Source organism: Triplophysa rosa, linkage group LG1 (genome assembly GCF_024868665.1).
Source record: "Triplophysa rosa linkage group LG1, Trosa_1v2, whole genome shotgun sequence".
In the NCBI taxonomy this organism is placed as follows: domain Eukaryota; kingdom Metazoa; phylum Chordata; class Actinopteri; order Cypriniformes; family Nemacheilidae; genus Triplophysa; species Triplophysa rosa.
Genome location: NC_079890.1, coordinates 26,659,585 through 26,683,768, shown reverse-complemented (window position 1 = coordinate 26,683,768; position 24,184 = coordinate 26,659,585). Strand labels below are relative to the sequence as shown.

At 42.2% G+C, this 24,184-nt stretch overlaps 1 protein-coding gene and 1 pseudogene across 1 annotated transcript; both read left to right on the top strand.

Moving 5' to 3' along the window:
• The first annotated feature begins 4,746 nt into the window (after positions 1–4,746).
• LOC130548709 (uncharacterized) lies at positions 4,747–6,107 on the top strand (annotated as a pseudogene).
• Positions 6,108–13,430: 7,323 nt separating this feature from the next.
• pstpip1b (proline-serine-threonine phosphatase interacting protein 1b) lies at positions 13,431–22,523 on the top strand. The gene is made up of 15 exons (XM_057337642.1): positions 13,431–13,790; positions 14,226–14,326; positions 14,399–14,473; positions 14,737–14,771; positions 14,867–14,973; positions 15,179–15,241; positions 15,715–15,819; positions 16,923–16,968; positions 17,212–17,291; positions 17,572–17,670; positions 17,784–17,880; positions 18,040–18,109; positions 18,217–18,254; positions 18,535–18,638; positions 20,258–22,523. The coding sequence occupies exons 1-15, from the start codon at positions 13,761–13,763 to the stop codon at positions 20,444–20,446; spliced, it is 1,239 nt and encodes a 412-aa protein (XP_057193625.1). The 5' UTR covers positions 13,431–13,760; the 3' UTR covers positions 20,447–22,523.
• Positions 22,524–24,184: the final 1,661 nt, after the last annotated feature.

Sequence of the window (24,184 nt, the reverse complement as noted above, 5' to 3'; positions counted from 1 at the left end):
ATTGCTCTGGTCTGGCTCAGTTCATCAGTGATTGGGTGAGAACAGTTCGGATTTACTGGCTGCGGAAATCAGCGGGAGGGGCTCATTATACAACACACAAAACGCCGTAAAAGACGCGCGCTCTGTGCAACCAAAACGGCGTTTTTTACGCGCGTCATATGGCCAGACAGCGGCGCAAAAAGCGGCGCTTTCAAGTGCCTTAGAACGCCGTTAAATACGGCGTTATGGACGACTTTTCGCGCGTTTTTTACGGCGTTTGGAATCGCGACGCCGTATTTTGCGGCGCAAATACTGTTTAAAACGCCGTCAAAAACGGCGTTCGGATATAAACGCGTTAAATCTATGGCGTAATTCTGACACCATCGGCTTGCCATAGCGGACATGAGAGATGCGCGTCAGTCAGCAGAGACTCGCGGTCCGGTGGACCCACATGCGAGTATAAACGAGCCGTGAAAGACAGGCTGTGCGCGCGTACGTTTACATGTTTACTTGCGGCTTTGAGTGCACTGACGGCTGTGACGTTCTTGCCCGCATCACGAACAACAGAAGATCGTCTTGGAATCGGCGAGACGATTCCGGTCTCTGGCCGGTCAATCGGTGCACCTCTACAATAAAGCTCTTTCTGATTCTGTATTTTTAGAGAATGTGGTGGACAACATGCATCTCAGAATCTTTTGTCAATCACAAAATTAAAAAAAATATTTATGTTTTTTAATGTAATGATTTTAAATTATACATGGAAAAGTTTTATTTAATAATGTAATAACGTTAATTAGTAATGCATATTATCATTATAACCTTTTACTTAGGCACATATGCGAAGTAATCTTAAACTCTTAAAAAGCAAAAAACTTTTACAGTCCACTTCATGAAATACTTTTTCATTTTCATGTATTTTCATGCGGTTTTAACAGGACGTTCTTTTATATGTGACGTTAGTTTATAAACAGTCTTTTGACCCACGGCAAAGAGCGCAAGTGCGGCTGAGAGTGCATCTGTCTAAGTGCGCATGCGCGGCTGAAAGTGCATCATGCCTTTTATCTTGCGCACAAAGTTTATTAAATGTAAATTAGATTATGAAAAATGATGTGTAGATGTTGTTTCATTAATAAATGCCTTTCACGAATTCATACTTTAAAAAAAGGGTTGGGGACACAATCAACTGTCCCTCCAGCAATTACTCCTATGCAGAGGAGTACCGAATTTATGCATGTAGCCTACTGTATAATGTGGAATCTACGGTTCCATTGGTCAATCCCTCTGTCCACCACATGTCTCTGTCTCCCCAGCGCCATCACAAGCCCCTAGTATACTGCAACTCCTAGCACTTGAGAGACCTCTCGAGCTGTCTTAAATAATTGGGAGAGTAAGAGTGATTCTTAGTTTTAAGACATTTGATAACTTGCTTTTATACTTAAGTTTGGAAGTAGAAGTAAATTTCATGAATTCTCAGCACTTAAGACTAAAATGGCACTTCGAGAAGCTTGATAAATACGGGCCCTGGTCTTTCTTCTGTCTGACTTATGTTTGGTTCTCATGGTCACAAAATGCACGACAACCAATGAGATTCAAAAGATGAGATTTGTTGAGTCTGCATGTGGCCATTCTGAGTCAGAACAATTATATTTTTGTTTACATCCAAACGTGACTAAATTGGCAATTTATTAGGAATAAATACAGCTGCAGTGAAAGTTTGAGAAGGCAGCTACTGACTGTATCAATGCAGAATCAACTGAATTTAAATTATTTATATGGTTTTAAAATAAGATCAAAAGATAATATGTATACTTAATTACTTTAAAATGCTTTATATATTAAAGTTGTTTTTATACAAATATATTTATATTAATTTAAATGCTATGTTTAATATTATTTAATAAATATTAATTATCAACTAATATAATAATTATATGAACGTGTTTCAAATTATAATCAATAAATGTAAATATACAATACAAATAAACACTTAGCAGCAAAAGATTTTACCTCTAACATCTTATCACTTTAAACTTTTTTAATTTGGAGCGAGAGATACATGGGGAGTGGCTTCACTGCGTCAGGTGGTTTGCGATCTCTAACCCAGAATAAAACCTGCTCCGGAGCAGGTTAGCCGTATAGCCTAAATTACCATAGCGACGAAACCGGCTCAAAACCAATCCACCTTCTTGAGCACGAAAACTCGGAGGATGCTCAAACTAAACGCGAATTTACCTGGGTAAATACCCAAACCAGCTTTGTGATAAAGGCCACTGGTCTAATAAAAGAATCAACACTAAAGGGTGAATCCCTCGTACATTTGTAATCATTCAGATTATAAACATCTGATTTAAAGTCCCCGTGAACCGGAAGTTGCGATAGTTTTTACTTCTGTATTCTGACATATTTCCGAGTGAAACGGAATTTGAAATGAGAAAAAATACTGGCCGTGGTTTGTGTTTTTCACAGCCGTTGCATTTTGAAATAGAACTGGCAGCAGACTGACAGTTGAAGGGGAGGAGTGAACGGATACTCCACCCAAGCTGTCTAATTTACGTCATTTGAGATGGATAGTCACTAAAGGGCGGAAGTGCATTTTCAGATTCTAACTAAAGATTATGAGGGCACATGAATTTTATAAAGAGAATGACCAACATTGGTAAGCTATTGACAATAAATGATGTTTAATTAACAAAGTTCGGGAGGAGCCGGAGCATATAATCAGCACAGCTGGTCTACTATCAGCAATCATCGCATCTACACAATCAGCCCTAGCGAGCTCGCTTATAAATAGGGAAACCATCTTACCTGCTCTTTCTCTTATGATTAAGCATCAACGTCTAGTTCGACTCTATGTCCGAGACCCCCGCCATCGACGAATTGTCTGCTAACCGCATCGCTTCAGCGCCGCCAAATCCGCATCGCTTCAGCGTCCCACCATTCTAGCTCAGGTTCGGAATCAGGAAGCGATTCCCCGGCTTCATCACGGGGCCGCCAGCTCCGCAGTTCCAGAGGTGGCACTTCATCACCTGGCCCAAAGAGACGTCCACATCCTTCTCCGGCTTCTTCTTACAACTCTACTCACAACACGATCCCCGCCATCCAGAAATGGACTGTCCAGGGCCTACGACTGGCTCTGTCCAACGCGGACGTCCAATTCCACAGGCGGATGACCAAGGCGGAGCTTTACTGCCTCTACGTCTCTTCCCTGGTGGATACCGCCTCACCGAAATCCGCTTCGCAAAAGACCACTGACAAGCCGGGCACGGCTCGTGGTTCTCCTTATTCCCGGCCCGGGCAAACCACCTCCACGGCTCGTCGCGGCCGCCCGTTGGCAATCGTGGTAGAACAGCAGGAACAGCAGGCCATCCGCTAGCTTGACACCCAGCTTCGCCTCCCAAATCCACTTCCTCTGTTCCGCGCCTGCCAAACCGCCCAGCTAACCAAACCCATGGGTAACCCAGCGATTTGGAGGCATGCAGGAACTTCAATGTAGGAAGATGCACCAGGCAGCGTTGTCGCTTCCTGCACGTGTGCTCGTTTTGCAGTGGTGCACACGCTCGAATTGTATGCCCAATGTCTCAAGTTCAGAATTAAAATCGTAAAAATTACCTCTCGACTCCTGTGAATGTTTCTTGTTTGTCTTTCGAGTTGTCTTCGCACCCCGACATTCAGTTCACCGACTATCTTCTGACCGGTCTCTCGAACGGCTTCGACCCCGGCGTTATCAGACTTCTATCATGCAGCTTAATATGCCCCAACCTCTAGTCTGCGCTCACCGAACCAGAGTTAGTCGATCTCCTCATAAAAAGGTGATCGACGCTAAATTCATTATCGGCCCCTTCGACGCTCCCCCATTTACTGCATTTCGCATCTGCCCCAATGACGTAAATTCTCTGGCAAAAAGAGAATTTAGAGAATCATCTCCGCCTCATATTCGATCTCTCGTCACCGCACGGCTCTGCCTTTCCAAGCATCAACAGCCTCATTCCGATTGAGGAATTTTCCCTGCACTATCATAACATCGATCAAGCCATCACTTTAATAAAACATGCCGGTCGTGGCGCTTGGCTAGCCAAAGTCGACATCACATCCGCGTTTAAAGTCATGCCCATCCACCCAGACTTCTGGCACCTTTTCGGCATCCGATGGCGCAATAAATTTTACTTTTCTGTCCGTCTCACTTTTGGCTGCAGAAGCAGCCCAAAAATTTTCGACATGTTGTCAGAGGCAATTTGCTGGATTCTCTCTAACAATTATGCAATTCCCTACCTCATCCACCTACTAGACAATTTTTTAATCATCTCGTCTCCCGACTCGCTGCGCATCTAGCAAAAGTCCAGCAGGTTTTCGAAAATCTCGGCATTCCCCTCGCCCCAGACAAAACTTCAGGACCGAGCACGTCCATCGAATTTCTCGGAATTAAATTAGACTCGCTTAGATTCCAGGCTTCTCTGCCAAAAGAGAAAATCGACAGAACGATCGTGATCGCTTCCGCCCTATTAGCTAATCCCCGCTGCTCCAAACGCGACCTCCTGTCTGTTCTCGGCCATCTGAATTTCGCTCTAGAGGACACGGTCTAGAGGACACGTTATCCATATCCAGTCCCTGCCTTGACGAGCTGAGCTTATGGATAAAATTCCTCAGACAATGGAACGGCTTGTCATTTTTCTACAGTGACATGGCCTCCTCCCCCACCGATATTCACCTGTTCACCGACGCCGCCCCTTCCGTCGGTTTCGGAGGCTTTTACCAAGGCCGTTGGTTTGCATGCACTTGGCCCCCCAGCTCTTAGAGATTCCTCAGGCTTTAGCATCTTCAGCACTTTTCGAGCTGTATCCACTGGTCAACGTAGCATCTCTATGGGGGAAAGAGTGGTCGGCTTCCAGTATAATTGTACATTGTGATAACGAGGCAACTGTTCATTGTATTAACAAAGGCCGCTCCCACTCCCCCGCTTTAATGCCGTTCCTCAGATGCCTCATCTGGATCTCAGCCTGTGACCAGTTCATTCTAACTGCCAAACACATTCCTGGATCAAAAAATCAGATTGCTGACCCCTTTCTCATTTTGCCTTCCAGAAGTTCAGGCTGCTGGCGCCCGAAGCAGATCCCTTGCCAACACTGGTACCTCCCTATTCGGAGCTGATATTCCGGTAAACCACCCCCTAAAAACCCTCCTCGATGCCTCTCTAAACTCCATCACCCAAGCCGTCTCCCTTAGGGCCCTCCAATCTTATCTCACTGCATGGAAAAGCTTCAAGTCTTTTCACCAGGCGTTCAACATTCCCTTTCCCAATTTTTCTGTCCTCACCATCACTTCCTACATCTCCAACTCTAAACTCTTCAAAGAACCTCCAAGCCAGCTCAATTAAAGGTTACATGAGTGGAGTCCAGTTCTTCCACAAGCTCATATTCAACTCTCCATCTGCAGCCATAGCCAGCTCACAAACATCTATGCTCGTCAAGGGCATTCAAAGAACCCAGCCCACTCACCCAGACGCCAGGCAACCTATAACCCTGGATATACTGACATGATGCATTTCTACCCTCCGTAAAGGATATCACTCCAAGCACTTCGATCGCACACTCGACACCATGTTTATCCTAGCATTCTTCGGCTTTCTAAGATGTTCGGAAATTTCTACCACATCAATCTTTAACCCCCTAACCCATCCAACGGTATCGGACCTATCAGTACTCGATTCAGAGACGATGTCATTCTCCATTAAACAAAGCAAGATGGACCAAACCAGGAGAGAACATTTCATCTACATATTCAACCTCCAGTCACCGATTCAACCTTATCAGACCCTCCTAGCCTACCTTCACTTCAGGAAATCCCAGACCAAAACCACATTGGATCCTCTCTTCGTCGACGAATCCAACCGCCCAGCTACACGCTTCTGGTTCCAAAAGCACCTCAAAGCCATCCTGCTCCTGTCCGGCATCCCCGCAGACCACTTTTCCGGCCACTCCTTCCGCATAGGCGCAGCAACCACAGCCACCCAAAAAGGCCTCTCGCAGTCTCAAATCCAAGCACTAGGGCGCTGGACATCGGAAGCTTTCAAGAGCTACATCAGGTCAGATCGCTCCATCATCAGGGAAGCCCATCGAACCCTCATTTCCTGAATCATCTAAAGAATCCATTCTTCACCTGCACGGGCTCGAACCTCCACCACTTCGGCCTTCATCTCCCTAGCGGGAGACCTCACCACCACAGCAACCGCCTCAGCAATCACCAGGGATTTCATTCAAGACCCGTCGCTTCAGACCGCGCCCGCAGAGGCCAGCGCCCACGTCGGCAGAGGTCCGTGCTTCCATCGCAACCATAGCAATCAGCATCTTCAAAAAAGCCACATCAGCAGAAGCCAGCACTTCTTCTCAAATGTAGAAACCAGCATAGCCGCAGCGACCGCCTCAGCAGAGGTCAGCACTTCCATCTCAAGCGTAGACACCAGCATCACGGCAAGCAACTGTCTCAGCAGAGGCCAGCACTTCCATCCCAAGTGTGGAAAGCCAGCATCGCTGCAGCGACTACCTGGGCAGAGACCAGCTTTTCCATTTCAAGCATGGAAGCAAGCGCCGCGACAAGAAGCATCCAAAGAAGCTCGAGCTTCCATCTCAAGCGTGGAAGCCAGCGTCGCCGCAGCGATCGCCTCCGCAGAGGCCCGTGCTTCCATCACAAGTGCTGAAGCCAGTGTCGCCACAGCAATCGCCTCCGCAGAGGCCCGTGCTTCCATCGAAAGCGCAGAAGCCAGCATCACCGTAGTGACTGCCTCCGCAGCGGCCAGTGCTTCCATCTAAAGTGCAGAAGCCAGCGTCACCACAGCGATCGCCTCCACAGAGGCCCGTGCTTCCATCGAAAGCGCAGAAGCCAGCGTCACCGCAGCGATTGCCTCCGCAGAGGCCAGTGCTTCCATCTAAGGCGTCGAAGCCAGCGTCGCAGCAGCGATCGCCTCCGCAGAGGCCAGTGCTTCCATCACAAGTGCTGAAGCCAGTGTCGCCACAGCGATCGCCTCTGCAGAGGCCCGTGCTTCCATCGAAAGCGCAGAAGCCAGCATCACCGTAGTGACTGCCTCCGCAGCGGCCCGTGCTTCCATCTCAAGCGCTGAAGCCAGTGTCGCCGCAGCGATCGCCTCCACAGAGGCCCGTGCTTCCATCGAAAGCGCAGAAGCCAGCGTCACCGCAGCGATCGCCTCCGCAGGGGCCAGTGCTTCCATCTAAGGCGTCGAAGCCAGCGTCGCAGCAGCGATCGCCTCCGCAGAGGCCAGTGCTTCCGTCTCGCGTTCTGCCGCCTACGACTTTCTACGGAAGCAAGCATCACAGCAGCGTTCACCCCAGCAGGAGCCTCCACTATTACAGCTGGCTCCCTCCTTCAGTCGCCTCCTTCCAGTATCAGGCTTAACCCCAGAGACACCCACGAAGCCATGTTCACTTTAGATGGTTTCTGAAATCCCCATATTTACAACCTCTACGTGCACTACTCCCAGCCGCTCACGGATTCCAACTTCTCATCACTCCAGCAGGCACCCTCACTGCATATCAGTCTCAACCATCCTCCGAGGAACCCCAACCCCATTCTTGTCTCATCACAAACCTCATCTCCTAAGGAGCCTTCATCCTCTTGTCTTTACCCGAATGCAGTCCACGCCTCTGCAGCGTTCAGCATCGCGTTTGGGGGGTATGCGTACTCCGGCGGCTGTCCCACTCTTGCTTTATGGGGCTGTGCTCTGGGCTCAAACCGGTTCCGAGCTCGGCGCACTCACCAAGGTGTAGAGTGTTTCGGGCTCGGGTAGATCTGGCGAGCTCGGAGCCCGCTTCCCGGACAGCACGCCAAATACGCATAACCTCATACCACGCTCTATCATTATTATCCCTATCAACATCACTGTTATCTGCGCAGGTAAACTCGTGAAACATTGTATTTAGTATTTCATGAAAAAATAGGCATGGTCATTTTTTATTTCACTGGGACATTAAATCACTGTATGTACCATGCTCTTGAATATACGTGATCACTCTGCACCAAATATTTAGGGCTGAATCAAAAAAAAAAAAAAACAGAGTTGAAATTACCAGTAATTCAGTAATTTACAATCCACACAACAATGTCAGGCCACTGCTGTTCAAGACAAACACACCAACACATACTTACGGACCTATAGTCTCACAAACGCGCACACATTTATTACTGACAGTCCGGAACACACTCATCAGTCTCATTCACACTTTGAGAGCTATTCTGGTCCGCTTCCTGGTGTGACTGAGGCATAAGATATTTCAAGCCCCTTGTCTGCAGCAGGGCACACGCATACTGGCAGCAAAGGTCACAGCACACCGCTGCTTATCTCAATCACTTAGTGATACATGTCTGGTCTTGTGAACATGTTTCAGCATATCCAGGGTTTATGAATGCATTACTGAAGGACAAGGTGTATGTATGCTTGTCGCAATTTGTGGTAAATGCAGTACACTTGTCAGACGGATTAGTATACATCCTCCTTCTCTTATGTAGAAACATTAGTAAGTTTCTAGCTGATAAGCGTTTACTTTCTCTTCATTTGAATCATGCATTCAATGCAGTACAATTATGCAAATTCTCTATTGTTAACTATGTGCTAGTTATGTACATATTGTGACATTGGTGACATTTAGGTGCCACTTATTATTGCGAAAAAAAATTAAACCAGATGCATGGCATTTATCAAATGTCGCTGATGCTTTAATCTCAAAGACATGCGGGACATCCAAAGAGCTCGCTGTACACTGACTGTTTTTACAAGCACGCACTGTACTACGGGGCGTAGCCAGAACTTTTTTTTACAGGTGGCCAGGTAAGACCCAGTGGTTTTATTAGGGTGACCAAAAAATCCTTACAGACAGAAATTCTTTAACTTCTACTGTAATTTACACCAATTCATCATTACATAGTTTGCTGGTCAAAAACATACACAAAGAACGTAAAGTAAACAATTTATTTGCAATGTTTTCATGTGCTAACATTATTTTAAAATAATTTGCTAGCTATCATTTGCAGTAAGTTAGAAAATAAACATTGCAGTACCCCAACTTAAACTTTCGCGAAAATGTAATTAATGAATGAAATCCAGTTAAACAAGACAGAAGACAAGACCCTACACAGTGTTCACTGCTCTCTACTCCCTGCACACAGGAAATCAGCTGAAGTTACTTCTGAAGTTAACGTCAGTTTAGAACACTATTGCCTGCAGCGTTTTCACACAGGGACAAAACTTACTATGGAAATTTGAATTGTTATTTAACCGCAATCACGAATGCACTTCAATTCCTTTTATGTCCACTTCGCAAACCTCTGAAGCGGTAAGAGAAGCATACAAAATATGCAGAGCGGGGGGTCGTAAGGATCAGTATTGAACCGCAGTAGCTCGGCGGCTACCAGTCAAACCATTGGCTTACCTTTTACATGACAATGCGGAGTGTTCGAGGGTGAGAAAAGTTTCTGTTGAGAAAAGTCTTCCGACACTACAAGAAGTCATATGCAGTGTAATCGTTATCTTTAGCAGTCTACTCATTTTCTTCTTGCTCATCTTTTCGTAATATACAGTATATAAAAACAGACTAGTACGTGCACCTGCCATCGCAGCGTATAAATTAAACTCTTAATGCTACGCACAACACGTGACATAATTAAACCAATAACTTTGAAAACAGCGGGGAGCACTGATCGATCAACCAGAGTAACAAATAAACAATTCCTTATTTTTTATTTTAAGCAATCAAAGATCTGAGGGGGCCATACATGTAAATGAGGGGGCCTAGGTTCCCTCAGGCCCCCTCGTTCCTACGCTACTGACACAGACAGTACACTGTCACGAAGCGGTTAGCAGCTGTTCAGCTATAGCGCTCAGACTGTTTGCGTCAGTGCGTCAGCATATGACATAATATTAACGAGAGAGTAATGTTTTCGCGTTACTTTTAGTGCATACGCTAAATGATCTGCGCAGCACTCCGTATCCATAAACTCCGACACACATCTTAAAACTGCTTTGCACAACACAGGTGGCCAGATAGGTGGCCATCCATCATTCAGGGTTAGCCTTGCCCACCACGTAGCTACGCCCCTGACTAGGCAACACAACTAAAGTAATTTCCCTAAATCTTACCAAATCAAACGAACACAAGGGGTTACAATAATGTATAGTTCACGAGTTCGCCTCGCAGATAATAAGTTCGGATGATAAGGGACGGACAGTATGCGTATTTGGCGTGCTGTCCTGGGGAGAGGGCTCTGAGCTTGGTAGTTCTTCCGGCGTCTGCCCCTTTGTCCGGGGAGAGGGTCCCCTGCCTGGTATGTGCCCGGACTCGGGTCGTTCCCCATCAACCCCCCCCCCCCCCCCCGTTATACTGCGGTAAAAACGGGCTGATGGTGAGGAGTTGGGGTGGAGGAGGGATGCTGTATCACTGAATCACCTGTTTAGCTACTAAGGCCATTGCACACACATACTGTATGTGTGTGTGTGTGTGTGTTTTAACATGCAGATCTCCTCCGAAACTGTCACTTAGGTGGTCTCTATTGCTTTTGTAACATGATACTTGCAACAGAAAATGCACAAGAGGAGAGGGGGAGCGAGTCAGAGGGAACAAGAGAGAGTGAGAGGCCGAACAAAAGCCCCTAACAGCAGTGCTGTCCAGTAGGTAAAAGTGGAGCTATCCGTTCGATTGGTGTGTAATGCATTCTGGGGGCTGGCGGTGGGAGCAGGACGGATGGCGCCATGCTGCTGGCCCACTGATACACTATACCGGCAAACAGAGCCCAAGGGAAGCAGGCGCTTCAATACACACACACATCCACACAGAGCACCTGCATGCCAGCTGGAAACCCGAAAGCATCTGAGAGGGTGTTGATGGTAATCACTGCAAGTGAATATATATGATTGTGGCAGGATAAGGAAAGAGAAAGGTGTGTGTATTCTTGTATTTGTGTTTATGCTCGTGGTTTTGGGGGTTACAGGTAGCAGTTTATTTACCTCAGTACCTGCACCGAACTTGCATGCATTTGTACAGGGTTTGTGAGCCCCTCCTGCTCTGAAGGTCATCCCTGATATCTTGGAAGTGAGGAATTCCAGATGATCGATTATGATCAAAATACACCTGCAAAGGGCACAAACACACCCAGATATAGATACGGAAGGCCTCAAACACTATCATCTGTAAGGATAAAACTTTCTAGGAATAAAGCCATATAACACGCAGGGACGTCTAGCAACTTACCTTTACCTTTATTGCTGGAGCTTTGAAGATCAGTTACCTTTTAAAATGTATAAAATGAATGCAGTGCACAACATTGGTAAAACCTTTAGGATCACTTAGCTGTCCTATATTATTATTACATTTTAAAACAATAAAAACACAACAAAACACAATGGGCCTCATTCATGAAACATTCGTAAATATATGAGTAAATTCCGAGTAATTTGCGCGTAAAAAAGACCTTCCCGAAAACCTTCCTCCGCATTCACAAATACTTTGTAAACGTCGGATTTGATAGTAAAATGTGTGTGTGTTAATGAATTCCAATCACTTGTAATCAGGGTCATAAACATATGTAAACATGCGTATGCATGGTCGTAAATAACATAAACATTCACGCTCATTCACAATTAGCATAATCCCCGCCTATGAATTACAGATATGCAAATTACGTATCTAGGAATGAAGGAATCCTCTGGATTTAATTCTCTGGTTTGGCTACATTATATTGCATGAATCCATAAGATACTAATAGGCTATATGCTTACCAATAAATTAATCAATTAAACTGTAAATGCCTTTAGATCTAAAGACTCTTAAGATTTAAAGGTCTAATGTGTAATTTTCTTTGGAGGCTTTATTGACAGAAATGCAATATAATATTCATGTCTTCAGTGGTGTATAAAGAACTTACATAATGAAGCGTTACGTTTTCTTTACCTTAGAATGAGCTATTTCTATCTACATACTCCACGGGTCCTCTTGCATGAAATTCTCCATGTTGTCTCTACAGTAGCCCTAAACGGACAAACTGGGGAGGGGAGGGGTGAGCCCTTGGTTGAAATTTACAACCTCACCACTGGAGGCCACTACATTTAATTCACTGGAACTTCAACCGTTTGGGGTACTGCATTGGCTGCAGTTTTTATTTGATTTACCCTAATCCTAACACTAAACAAAATACAAAGTACATTGAAGTGAGAGATATTTCATGCAGATTTCAAATACTAACAGCTCAGTCAAACTAAATAATAATAAATCTAATGCTGATTACAGTCAATAGATTGCATACATTGCATGCATGTTGTTGTTGCCCTTTGTGATTTATACAACGTGGCTAAGAAGACGTCTTCTACTCTTATCAAATACATTCTTTCCTTCACTTCTCTTAATTTCAGCACAATTGTATGAATGCGTACTTCATGTGTACCATCCCCCCCCCCAATATAGTTCTAATTGAGAAAGGGGACATTCACTAGACCCACACTACAGTACGTCATTCTGTCTGCAGCTTAACCACAATCCTCCTGCCTGCTGTGGTGACCGCAAGCAGTCAACAATGCCACACTCAGCATCATACTGCAAAACAGAACAATCAATACACGCACACACACAAACCACCACCACGCTGTTCATCACATCGATCAATAATTATGTACACCACATAGCTCAACAAAGCAGTTGCATATATTTCATAAAATGTCTCACGGTACAAATGCATAGGCCTCATTGTCTACACACACATAAAGCCTGAATATTGCTAATAGTATAGCCCACAAATAGTAAAACAAACATGTTTTACACACACACGCGCCACACAGGTTTAATATGTATATTTATATATACACTCCCAACCCCAGTTTTAAAATCATCCAGCTGGCCTATAGCATCGCTGGAGAGAATTAAACTGCAGGTCTGTCAGCCAGACAACAGGTTGCAGCCATCTTTTGCAAACTGGTCTTTACTTATAGTCACCATGAAACGGACGTTGCGATTGACTTCTTTACCGTATAGTGACGTGTATCGGCTTCTCAAAGCGGGGCTTTATTTTGCCCTTCCCTTTTTTATTGGTTTGTTGTAAATTGGGCCTGGAGGGGAGGGCTAAAAATGCCTGGCCATTGGACAGTCAGTATATTCCCACCTCTTTGTTTCTGACGTCATGTGGTGAAGAAGAGTTGTTGTTGAGAGGGATAGGAGCTTAACGTTTTTGATTAAAGATTAAAAGTGCAAATCAATTTAAAAAAAATGATGGTGTGCACGGATAATTCATTTATACTAATCACTGCAACACTGTGTAAAAGGTAGAGGTAGAGCCTTTTACTAGACAACAGTCTTTCCCCTCACAGCCCCATACTAACATTAGCAGTTTTATACCCCCCTCTCTTGGCTAAATTGTATTACAGCAAGCAGGCAGAAAAGCGCAACAGATGAATGAGCAAAAGGACATGCAGCGTGATTATCTACAGATATAAAATAGAATATGGCTTATTAAGATTATAGGAATTATATTGTTTCGTTTGAAATCTATCAAAGAGACTCATGCCTTTTCTAGAAATAGCGCGGTGAGGCATTTGAGGCAATGACATCAACATTATTCTTCCTCTTTCACAGAGTTTGAAATGAAGACAGGAGAACAAGCGGCGATCACTTCGAACTCTTCATTTAGCGTGTAACTCAATGTTATCTTTCTTGGCGCAGTTTGTATCTGTCTTACGGCTTGAAAGAGACACACTTTGAAGACTAATTTAGTTTTTTTTGTTTAAACAAATCGCGATGGCTTTACAGTTTTGCGATGCCTTTTGGGTAAGTCTTTGTTTAATCATCTTACACTGAGGTTATAAATCTGTTTTTTTTTGTTTTTGTTTGTTTTACATTTCTTTCATGCGCAGGTGAAAGTTAACATGCTACATTACGTTATCATGATGCATAAAAGAGTTTTCAAAGAGGGACCTCGATCGTTCTTCAATAGCCTACTCAACACTCATTTTGTGTTTTATGAACATGAAATATACCGGATGTTTATGTAATGATGTAAAGTATTTTTTATTTTGTATAATTAAGGGACGGCTCCACTCTAAACTTGCATTAGCCTCTTGCAGTTTCATTCAATTTTCACGTTTACTGCTTCCTCAATATATAGAAAGTCTCTCAAAATATACCTGTATGAATGATAGTCATTACAGGATAGGCACAGCGGGATGTCTCTGTACAGTATATCACTGTGTGTTTATATTCCAGGGTGCTGACTTTACTGACCAATCAGGTTATGAGGCCATTGCACAGAGGTTACAGGATGGCAGACACATGTGCAAAGATGTGGAAGAACTGCTGAAAATGAGGTATGAACCAATCTTCTCTCTATCTGTGTGTCTGTGAATGTCTCTGTGTGATTTCGCCTCTCACCCACACAGAGCAATGGCTGAGGAGAAATACGGAAGAGAGCTGGTGGCAATTGCTCGGAAAGCAGAAGGCCAAACCGAGATTGGGTAAGATGGTTTTTATAAACATATATTGAACCTGTGAACAAGTGCAAATGTACCAGATATACTGTATAGCATGTGCACTCCTCTGAAATGAAATGAGATTTGAAGTATTAATAAAACTACTAGGACTAATCATGTCACTCCTAATACTGTACATATTAAGCATACTCCATATAGTTGCATACTAAACATATTCCCCCAAATATGCTAAATGTTTATGTCCTGCAACTTTTACTTTTTATTATGCTTTCTATGTTTACACCCAGAACATTGAAGGCATCGTTTGACAAGATGAAAGCTGGTATATGAAAATTATATATAATTCTCTTTGCAACTCACCTTGTATTACAAAAGAATTGTTGTAATGTCCTAAATTTAAGTTGCATTGTTTTCTAGAAATTGAGAAGTCAGGAAATCTGCACATCCAGCTGTCTGAAGGGATAAGGGAGGATGTCCAGAAAATCGAGGCATTTCGAGAACATCAGAGGGATCAGACAAGAAAGGTGAAAAATATAAAAAATAAAACCAATTGATGGTGGTTATTAATATGGTTAGTGAGCAGGAGGAAGGAAGCTGTAACCTTTTTTGAAGTGGTTTCATTCTTTAGCATATGTGGCTATTTTTGTAAGGAGAGGGTGTTATCTTGTGATCTTGAATGAAATAAATAATCATGGTAAAACATGTTAACTATCTTCCTGCCCCAATTAGCTTGAAGAGATTATTGAAAAACTTCAGAAGCCAAAAATGGTATTGCACAAGAAGACAATGGAGGTAAGATCTAAGATCCTTTACTTCCGTTTCACCCATAGATGTGAGTACTTGTTCAGGGCCCTAATGACGTATAATTCTAACTCTTTCACCCAAATTGAAGTATCAGACAAAAAAAGGAAGATAGGCAGAAACTGAAAGCAGAAATAGAAGCCACTGTCCACGGTTGTATTTGCAGAATGGAGATAATTACAGTGCACACAAAATAGATGCAGTGTTTTATATTATTATAATTTGCAGATTATTTTGACTATTTTGACAATACATTGCAATAATGTGTATACTGTAGATAGAAAAGACAGTAAAGGTTGCAAAAACAAAAGGGTTTGTTGGTAGATATGCAGATATATTAATACCTAAACTTCCTGTGCTTTACAACCCAGAAAACCACTGCTCTAATGAGAACTGCTGTCACCTTTTCTTCACTCATGTCACAGTATCACTTAGTTTGAAATCATTCTCTTTATGTCTCTCAGTCAAAAAGGTTATATGAGCAAAGATGTAAGGAGGCTGATGAAGCTGAGCAAGCATCGGGGAAGAAGACAAATGTGACCTCCTCCACCCACCGGCAATCAGAAAAGGTGTGAGGTTTCTGAACTAATAATGATTTTCCACCAGGTGGCCCTACATGCAACTGGTCACCATTCGGGCAGTTGATAGGAAAACAGCTTAACAAACCATTACAAAATACTAAACCATAATGTTAAATTTCTGTATGCTCAACATGCATCAAATTAATACTTTTATATAACAATCTTCTAACCCATCAATGACTGATCTGCAACTTTGAAAAAAAACGTTGGGGAAAGAGTTAAAGAGTAACTATTACAATGTCCTTATAATTACATTTCATGCAGTGAGTAATGTTGCTGTGTGTAAATAGAAAGCAGTCTGCAAAGTTGTAAAGCCAAAAGTGAACGAATAACAAAGTTATTGGCTTGGGAAAAAAGGAGTTGACTCTGAATCGCGAACGATTTCAATTCCGGGTCAGATTTGCATTTGCGTCACTCTGTGTAATGCCTGCCTACGTTCCATTTGCGACACTGCACACGGTAGACCAATCACAGCAGACTAGACCATATGACCAATCAAATCAGAAAGGAGGGGATTAGACAGATGAATCTCCGAACAAATGGTTTGAGAATCAGTCCAGGTAATACTATTACCTCAGTCAAGAAGTGAGGTAATAGTAACTGCATATTATTAGAAAATGAAAGTGTTTTTACACCGTGTATGTACATAAACTTGTTGTTGGACACTCCATAAACCAAAAGTAGGACCTCAAAAACCACAAAATATTTACTCTTGAACAGTTATTTAAACAGATTGCCGTTTTCATTTTAAAGCCTTGTGAAATATCACAGTTTGTCATCACAGTAAGGCCAAAAAAGGATTAAAGAAAATCAAGCTTGTTTCAGTATGACTAAGACAACTTCCTTTTTTGTGTGACCTTTTGCATTATTCAATTATTTAAAGGATTCATATTAAAGAAATAGTCACTGTCATGAGTCATGACTATTATGACAAACTATACTTGTCACTCGGGAATTTTTGGGTTTTGCCAAATAACAACCTATGATGTGTCATTTTTTAACGCCTTGGGAGTGAGAATGTGTTGCAACCAAAATGTTTAGATGTAGGATACAATATTCAATTAACTCAGTTGTATAACTGTGTGTTGTAGGTGCTGAACAGGGCCCGGTTATGCAGGCGAGCAGCCAACCTTGCAGGTTTGTGCTGAAAACACCTCTGTTGTTATTATCATGTCAGCAGCTGCAGAACAGATCCAAAGTAATGAACTTGGGAAGAGATACAAGTTATGTAGACGCCTATATAGTGTCATCACTGTGTACTGTAGATGTTTTTTTTGTTGGATTATAACAACACAGATATTGGTTTGAAAAATATGTATTGTACAGCCTAAGTGACAGTGTTTTTGACATTAATGATCTTATTTCATTTTGCTGGTTCAGAAAAACAGTATATGTGGAATGTTGAACAGCTAGAAAAAACTCGGCAGGACTGGGAGAGCACATACAGAAGTGTGTGTGAGGTACAAAGCACACATCATAAAACAAACATGTATTTAGAACAAACACTACAAATGCATAGATAAAACAAATAGAGTGTATCGGGAATAAGCAGAACTTCAGTATTTCTTTTAGGTTCTGATGAAAAGAGAGAGAGAGAGACAACATATCATAGACATGTGTTAAAGCAGGCGCCATATATACTGATGTAGTATTTAATTTTAGTTAAATCAAAAATGTGTTTGGTGAAAGCTGTTTTACAAATATAATGATGTTTGTTTGTATTTCTGCATCTTGTTGCAGGTGTTTCAGCAGCAGGAGTGTGAACGCATTAATATCTTGCGCTGTGTGTTATGGAATCACTGCAATTTGCTGTCTGTGCAGTGCGTGAGGGCCGATGAGGTAAATACTTTACTCAGTAATTTAAGATTATAGCCAAATTATTTTCAGGTGTTGTAACAACTTTTTTAAACGACCTCAGCCTCCTTAAGTACATAGTTGTTTTTCGTTGGTAGTGCTATGAGGAAGTAAGGAAGGTTCTAGAGCAGTGTGACATCATTGCTGACAACAACTGCTTCATTGAGATGAAAAAGACACACTGTCGTCCACCAGGTACACTTAATTATTATTATGAATCACTTTAGCAGCCAATAACTAAAATGTTTAAAGGATGGTTAGGTGAAAATATAAATAAAACGGTACACTAGTTCCTCGAAAGTACCAGTACTCTAATATTATTACGTTTATAAACCCTCCTTCGTGTTTCTTCAGCTCCCTTAGAGTTTCAATGCTACAGTGATGTGGATTCTAATGAAGGTGTCAGGAGGGTTGAAACAAAAAGGTAAACATCTGAACTGCCTAAACACACAGAATTAATAATGATTGTTACTTTTTATGTAAAACATGGCTGTACAACTGTTGTTAATGGCATATTTGAATCCTCTGCAGATTATCTATCATGCTGCCAAGAGTGATGCCCTCTTGTGGTGAGTATTACTGCTGTAAATCTATAGTACACTCTTAAAAATAAAGGTGCTTTAAAGGTTCTTCACAGCGATGCCATAGAAGAATCATTATTGGTTCCACAAAGAACCATCTCTTTTAAAATTTTTATAATCAGATATTAAAGGTTCTTTATGGAACCTTTTGAAGCACCTTTTTTCTTAAGAGTGTACCTGTAATGCTTTTACAATACAGATTAGCATTCAGAATTATCAGCAAACTCTTTAACTTTATGAAAGACTCATTGATATCTTTCCATCACAGTATATCCAGAAGCAGACAGGAATTCAGGTGCAACATTTACACCTGCTGAAGAAAGAGGAGATGTGGCTGAAAAGTACTTGGTGTTGTATGATTTTAAAGCTAAGGTACGTCATTTTGTGACATTTGCATTGAGGCTTTCTTTTTTAGGTAGTTTTTGAACCCAACCAAAACGTGTATTGTCCGTTACTTTGTGATTTGTTACTAGTAGAATTGATTATTGTCTTCTTGGAAAAAAGCAGTGGGTCGGACTTTCACAAAAATAATCACTGATCATTTTTTAAGGTTTAAATCTCGAATTTGCTTAGCATTTTGTACTTTGCATAACCACATGTGACAAATATTTGCATTTTTAGGTAACAACAATGGTGTTTTGCTGGTTTTAATGCAGACACTTCAGTTCAAGTCTTCTAAACCTCTCAGCTACAGTTAACTTAAGTTTTGAAGCTAATTTGTCAAAATTGTTTTGTAAAACATTTTTAAACATTATAATGACTTGAAAGAGGGTGAGGGTATGTTCTAAGTATAATTCATGAGAAGCCGTTTAGGCCTTAATTATTGAAATAACTCTAACAAACACTAGAACATTATAAACATTGATCGAACTTAGTGAAATTCATTAATATGTATTACTGAAATACCTCTTACAAACACTAGTGAAATAAAAACATTGATCGAACTTAGTGAAATTCATTAATATGTATTACTGAAATACATCTTACAAACACTAGTGAAACAAACACATCGATCTGCAACAGTGAAATTCATTCATATGTATTAAAAGATATTTAATACATAATCTGTGTGTCGAGAAATCAGAACCAGCGACAAGTTACATGTGCTGCCAGATATTACTGTTCTCAGCGGGCCGTGACTCGTGGCTATTGACAGCCCGAACCTTGCACCTCCGAAAACGACGGAGCACATTTTTAAACAGTCGCGCCTTAATATTTCGACCTCAGATTGTAAGTTTAGACAACCACGTTGTGCTCTAACAAACTCTTAAAACTACATTTTACGACACAGATGTATTACAAATGTTTGCCTGGGCTCAAATCAAACTAAACGGAAGTGCGGGTGCAGCTTCCTTTTCAAATAGAATTAGCTCTCATTAACTACACTGAAATCTTTCATCAACTATACCTGAAATACAGTATGTTGCCTCAGTAGTGCACTAGTGTTTATAGGAGGCTTTTTAGCATGCATATGAATGAATTTCACTAGTGTTTGTAAAAGACTTTTCAGTACATGTGAATGATTTTCGCTAGTGTTTGTAATATGTATTTCATTCATACACATGAATGAATTTCACTAAGGTAGGTCGATGTTTTTATTTCACTAGCAGTTATAAGACGTATTTCAGTAATACATATGGATAAATTTCACTAAATTCGATAAATGTTTTTATTTCACTAGTGTTTGTAAGAGGTATTTCAGTAATACATATGAATGAATTTAACTGTTGCAGATCGATGTGTTTGTTTCACTAGTGTTTGTAAGATGTACAGTATTTTAGTAATACATATGAATGAATTTCACTAAGTTCGATCAATGTTTTTATTTCACTAGAGTTTGTAAGATGTATTTCAGTAATACATATAAATTAATTTCACTAAGCTCTATCAATATTTTTATTTCACTAGTGTTTGTAAGAGTCATTTAAATAATTAAGGCCTAAACGGCTCCCCATAACAATTGTGTATTTCACTCCCTGTCCTGTTTTCAGGAAGTGGATGAACTGTCTATCAGTAAAGGAGAAATTGTCATGGTAACTGAGCAGGGTGAGGATGGGTGGTGGACAGCATGGAAAGATGGCATATCAGGGATGGTTCCTGGAACATACTTGACCAAAGTCTCACCAAGTTGCACACATCTCGCCTCTCATTCTCACCGCAATTCCGTCAAGTGGAACTAAGCAGATCTGTACAGAATAAGATATAAAAATAAACAGTCACTAGACTTAAAGTAAAGATTATCTGTGATTTGGACTTATACTGACAGGATAGTCTGAGAGCGCTTTTCCATGATCACGCCGAACCATATTCTAAGCACAGTCTGAAACGATTACAATTATGTTTCCATGTGAGCCTGGTTTGACACAGCACGATTACAAACTGTGCTCGGCTCGGAATTTTCGGCACGGTTGTCTAATCGTGCTAATTAGCACTGAATTGTGCTAAGGAAAGCACACAGAGTCATTATAGCGCAGTCAATTGTGTTACCAAGGCAGCGCGTGATGCGTTTGTGTTTACATTCTAAAAATTTCCGTTATCAGCCCTGCGGTGGAAAATGAAACCATTTACGTACCGGCTGGCATGGATCAGCACGGAGAGGAAAAGCGCTCTAAGTATATTTGGCCTGCACTCATTCTTTTTGATGGAGATGTACTTAAAAGTATAATCAAGTATTCTCATTCGGCTTGAGACTTAATAGCCTATTAATTACTTTTTGACATAGTATTGTCCCTTTTATAATGGGGATTGTGGCAGTGTTTGAAATCTACCAATCACATTCAGACTTGACCAATCACATTCAGAAGTTAAATATGAATTAGTATACACCTGCCATCAATTCAAGTCACTGATAAAACCTTCAAAAGTATGACTGTTCCCAAAGGGTTTTTTCTTACATAAATTTGGTAACATCCAATTGAAAACACTGAGAGCTTACTTAAAAATATTAATCTGGAGAGGGTTAGAAAAAAAAATCCAGGACATTGAATATACCATGGAACAATGTAAAGAGAGTAATCAACATAGTGAGGAATATAGGCCACAAGAGTGACATTAGTAAGACCAGTACATCCCACTAAAATAGGCCCTTTTCACAATGACGTCACTTAACTTCCGCCTTTTCGCAAAGCAGTGTATCATAACTTACTTAATTTAATCATAACTTAATAATTTAAAATAGTAGTTTTTTTATCGCACAATATACTTTATAGGAGAAGTAATGGAACAGTCAAATAGTTTTGAATTTGCTCCTACCCCTCATGTGACTATTTTGCATCATCCTTTGCATTACAATTTGTTTTCCAATTTGTTTTTGCATTGATACAAAGTAGATGAAATTGCCCCAATGAATGAATTTTGTTCTTGATTATTTTCACTTTTACATGTGAACTGGGCTTGATGACTCTGAAAAAGTATAAATGCTTTTTTTTTTTTTTTGAATTCTGATTGCATTGTGAGGAAAAACACAATTAATAAATATTAATCACAATTACTGATACAGAGATTAAACCAGTTAAAAATATATAGAGATTACCATCTTGAATTTCTCAATATCACATAGCTTGTCACATTACTACTACTGTACTATTGCACTTATTAGTACTGTAGTTTCAAAAGATGAAACTGCAACCCTCTAATATCTAAAACTGACACATACTGTATACTTTACAAATTCTTTCAAAAAGTGACAGGATAAAAATATCTCATTGGGTCAAATTCAAGAAATTTGAGAGTAAAAGTCAGACATTGTCAATGTTTTTTTAGATCTACAATGTTACATGAAAAAAACAGTGCAAAAATATATTTTTTAAATATCACTTAACCTTCTGTAGTCAAGTAAAATCCCATTTGTCATTTACAGTGCATCAATTATGTGACATACTCAAGAGGTCTGACCAGTAAATCATGTAAAAACTCAGGTTAAATGTGTGTAAATGAATAAAAATGTAAATATTGTATATTTTTGTATAGTGTAAGTGTAATAAGTGTAATGTTAGTTCATATATACCGACAAGTGTTTTGCCACCCCATATTTTAAGTAAAAATGCAATTTCAGTGTCAGTGTTAGTGATTGCTGCATTATGACATTTACATTTGTGCAGTTACCAAAGTCAGACTAGGAATCGCAAATTAAAGGAATAGTTCACCCCAAAATAAAAATTCTGTCATAATTTACTCACCCTCAGATTGTTCCAAACCTGTATAAATTTATTTGTTCTCCTAAATATAGAGGAAGATCTTTGGAAGAATGACAGTAACCAGGGGCGTTGCTAGACCTAAAGCTTTACTGGGGCACAGGCCCCCATCACTTTTTTCTTGAAAACTTGCAAGCAAGAAATGTGCAACATGATGCACCATACAAACTTCCCTTGCTTAAACCACTATTCCTACAGTGCAACAATACTGGGGAAGGTAAACATTTATGCATTTAAAAATATTGAAGTATCTTAACATGATGTTTAATTAACAAAGTTCAGGAGAAGCCGGAGCAGATAATCAGTCCGGCTGATCCGCTATCAGCAATCACTGCATCTACCCTATCAGCTCAAGCGAGCTCTCCCATAAATAGACAAAGCTGTCTTACCTGCATTATCTCTACAAGTCTTCAGCATGTCAGAGACCCCGACCCCCATTGGTAACGACAGCCCTACCGCCCAGATCTTTCGGCGCCCTGAAGCACGTCCGAGCGCTCCAGCCCCGGCCTGGATGCAGCAACCAAGCCCGCGGCTCAGCAACGAGGCCGCCCGCCTCGCTGCTCTACAACCCACGCCTCGAAGTCATCGCCTCGCACCGCCGAGCGCCCACCTCCTTCTCCAGCGTCCTCATACGCTTCGGTTCTCCCCACCATCCCAGCCATCACGAACTTCAGCTGGCAGATGAGTAAAGCAGAGTTATACGGACTCTATGCTTCGCTCCATTCCGGAGTTCCTCCACTGAGGTCTTCCCCGCTGCCACATGCCGCCGACATGTCGGGCCAAGCACCTGGCTCTCCATACGCCCGGCCTGGGAAATCCGCCACCACGGCGAGGATGGATATCATCAGGCCACGCCCCGGACTCTCAAGCTGTGAGCGCCCACTCAACATTCCACCTCCTAGCTCCCGACGGCGCCACCTCGGTCGCTAACTCCATTAGCAGCCCCGTCAGACTGAGCATGTCTCCTCCGCAGGCCCCGGCTTACCTTCACTCCTCCCCCTCTGCATTCCCCAACCCAGCCCCATGGCCAGCAGCGCCGCTATCAACCACTAGCTTGAGGCTGCCTATGCTAGCAACTCATGCCCCGGCCTCCGGCTTACCCTCCCTCCCTCAGGCCCCTGCCCTACTTCCCTCCGGCCACGGGTCATTCTCCTTCCCTCTGGCCCCTGCCGTACTTCCCTACGGCCACGGGTCATTCTCCTTCCCTCTGGACCCCACCCTGGAAGCCGATGCTAGTGTGAGGATGCCTCCGCTAGCAGCTCCAACAGCCACCATTCCCTCTCTCCTCCCTCTCCCTCACTTCTCGCTGGCGACAACAGTAGCCATGCCGGTCCCGCTCAACGCCCCAGCTCTGGAACCGCCTCCTGTCTCGTGCAGCATCAGGACACAGATTCTGGCAGGTGCGAACATCGATATTTTCACCCCCGTCAGCAGACCGCCAGATCACTTACGGCGACCTCTCCTTTACCCTAAAAAATACATCACATAGTCACTCTTGCACTTTGTCCTTCCCTGAACTCACAGTTGCGTTTTCACGATACACTGACGCAATTTGCAGGGTTTTCCCTCACAGGAGGCGCGAGCTCGGCGACTATCTTGCCATAGTCACGGAGCTCACGCTTTCTTATGGGGGAGCCCACTTTTACATGTATCTCAAGATGTTTTTCGCCAAATGTGCCATCCGGGTGCCTCAGTGGAACTAGTGCCCTTACTGGGGGGCTCTGG

Excerpts from the sequence above, each read along its gene's own strand:
- pstpip1b (XM_057337642.1), top strand. The coding sequence starts at position 13,761 with ATGGCTTTACAGTTTTGCGATGCCTTTTGG. Across the intron at positions 17,292-17,571 it reads CATACAGAAGTGTGTGTGAG|GTGTTTCAGCAGCAGGAGTG; the intron begins GTACAAAGCACA and ends ATCTTGTTGCAG. Across the intron at positions 18,639-20,257 it reads TGTATGATTTTAAAGCTAAG|GAAGTGGATGAACTGTCTAT; the intron begins GTACGTCATTTT and ends TCCTGTTTTCAG.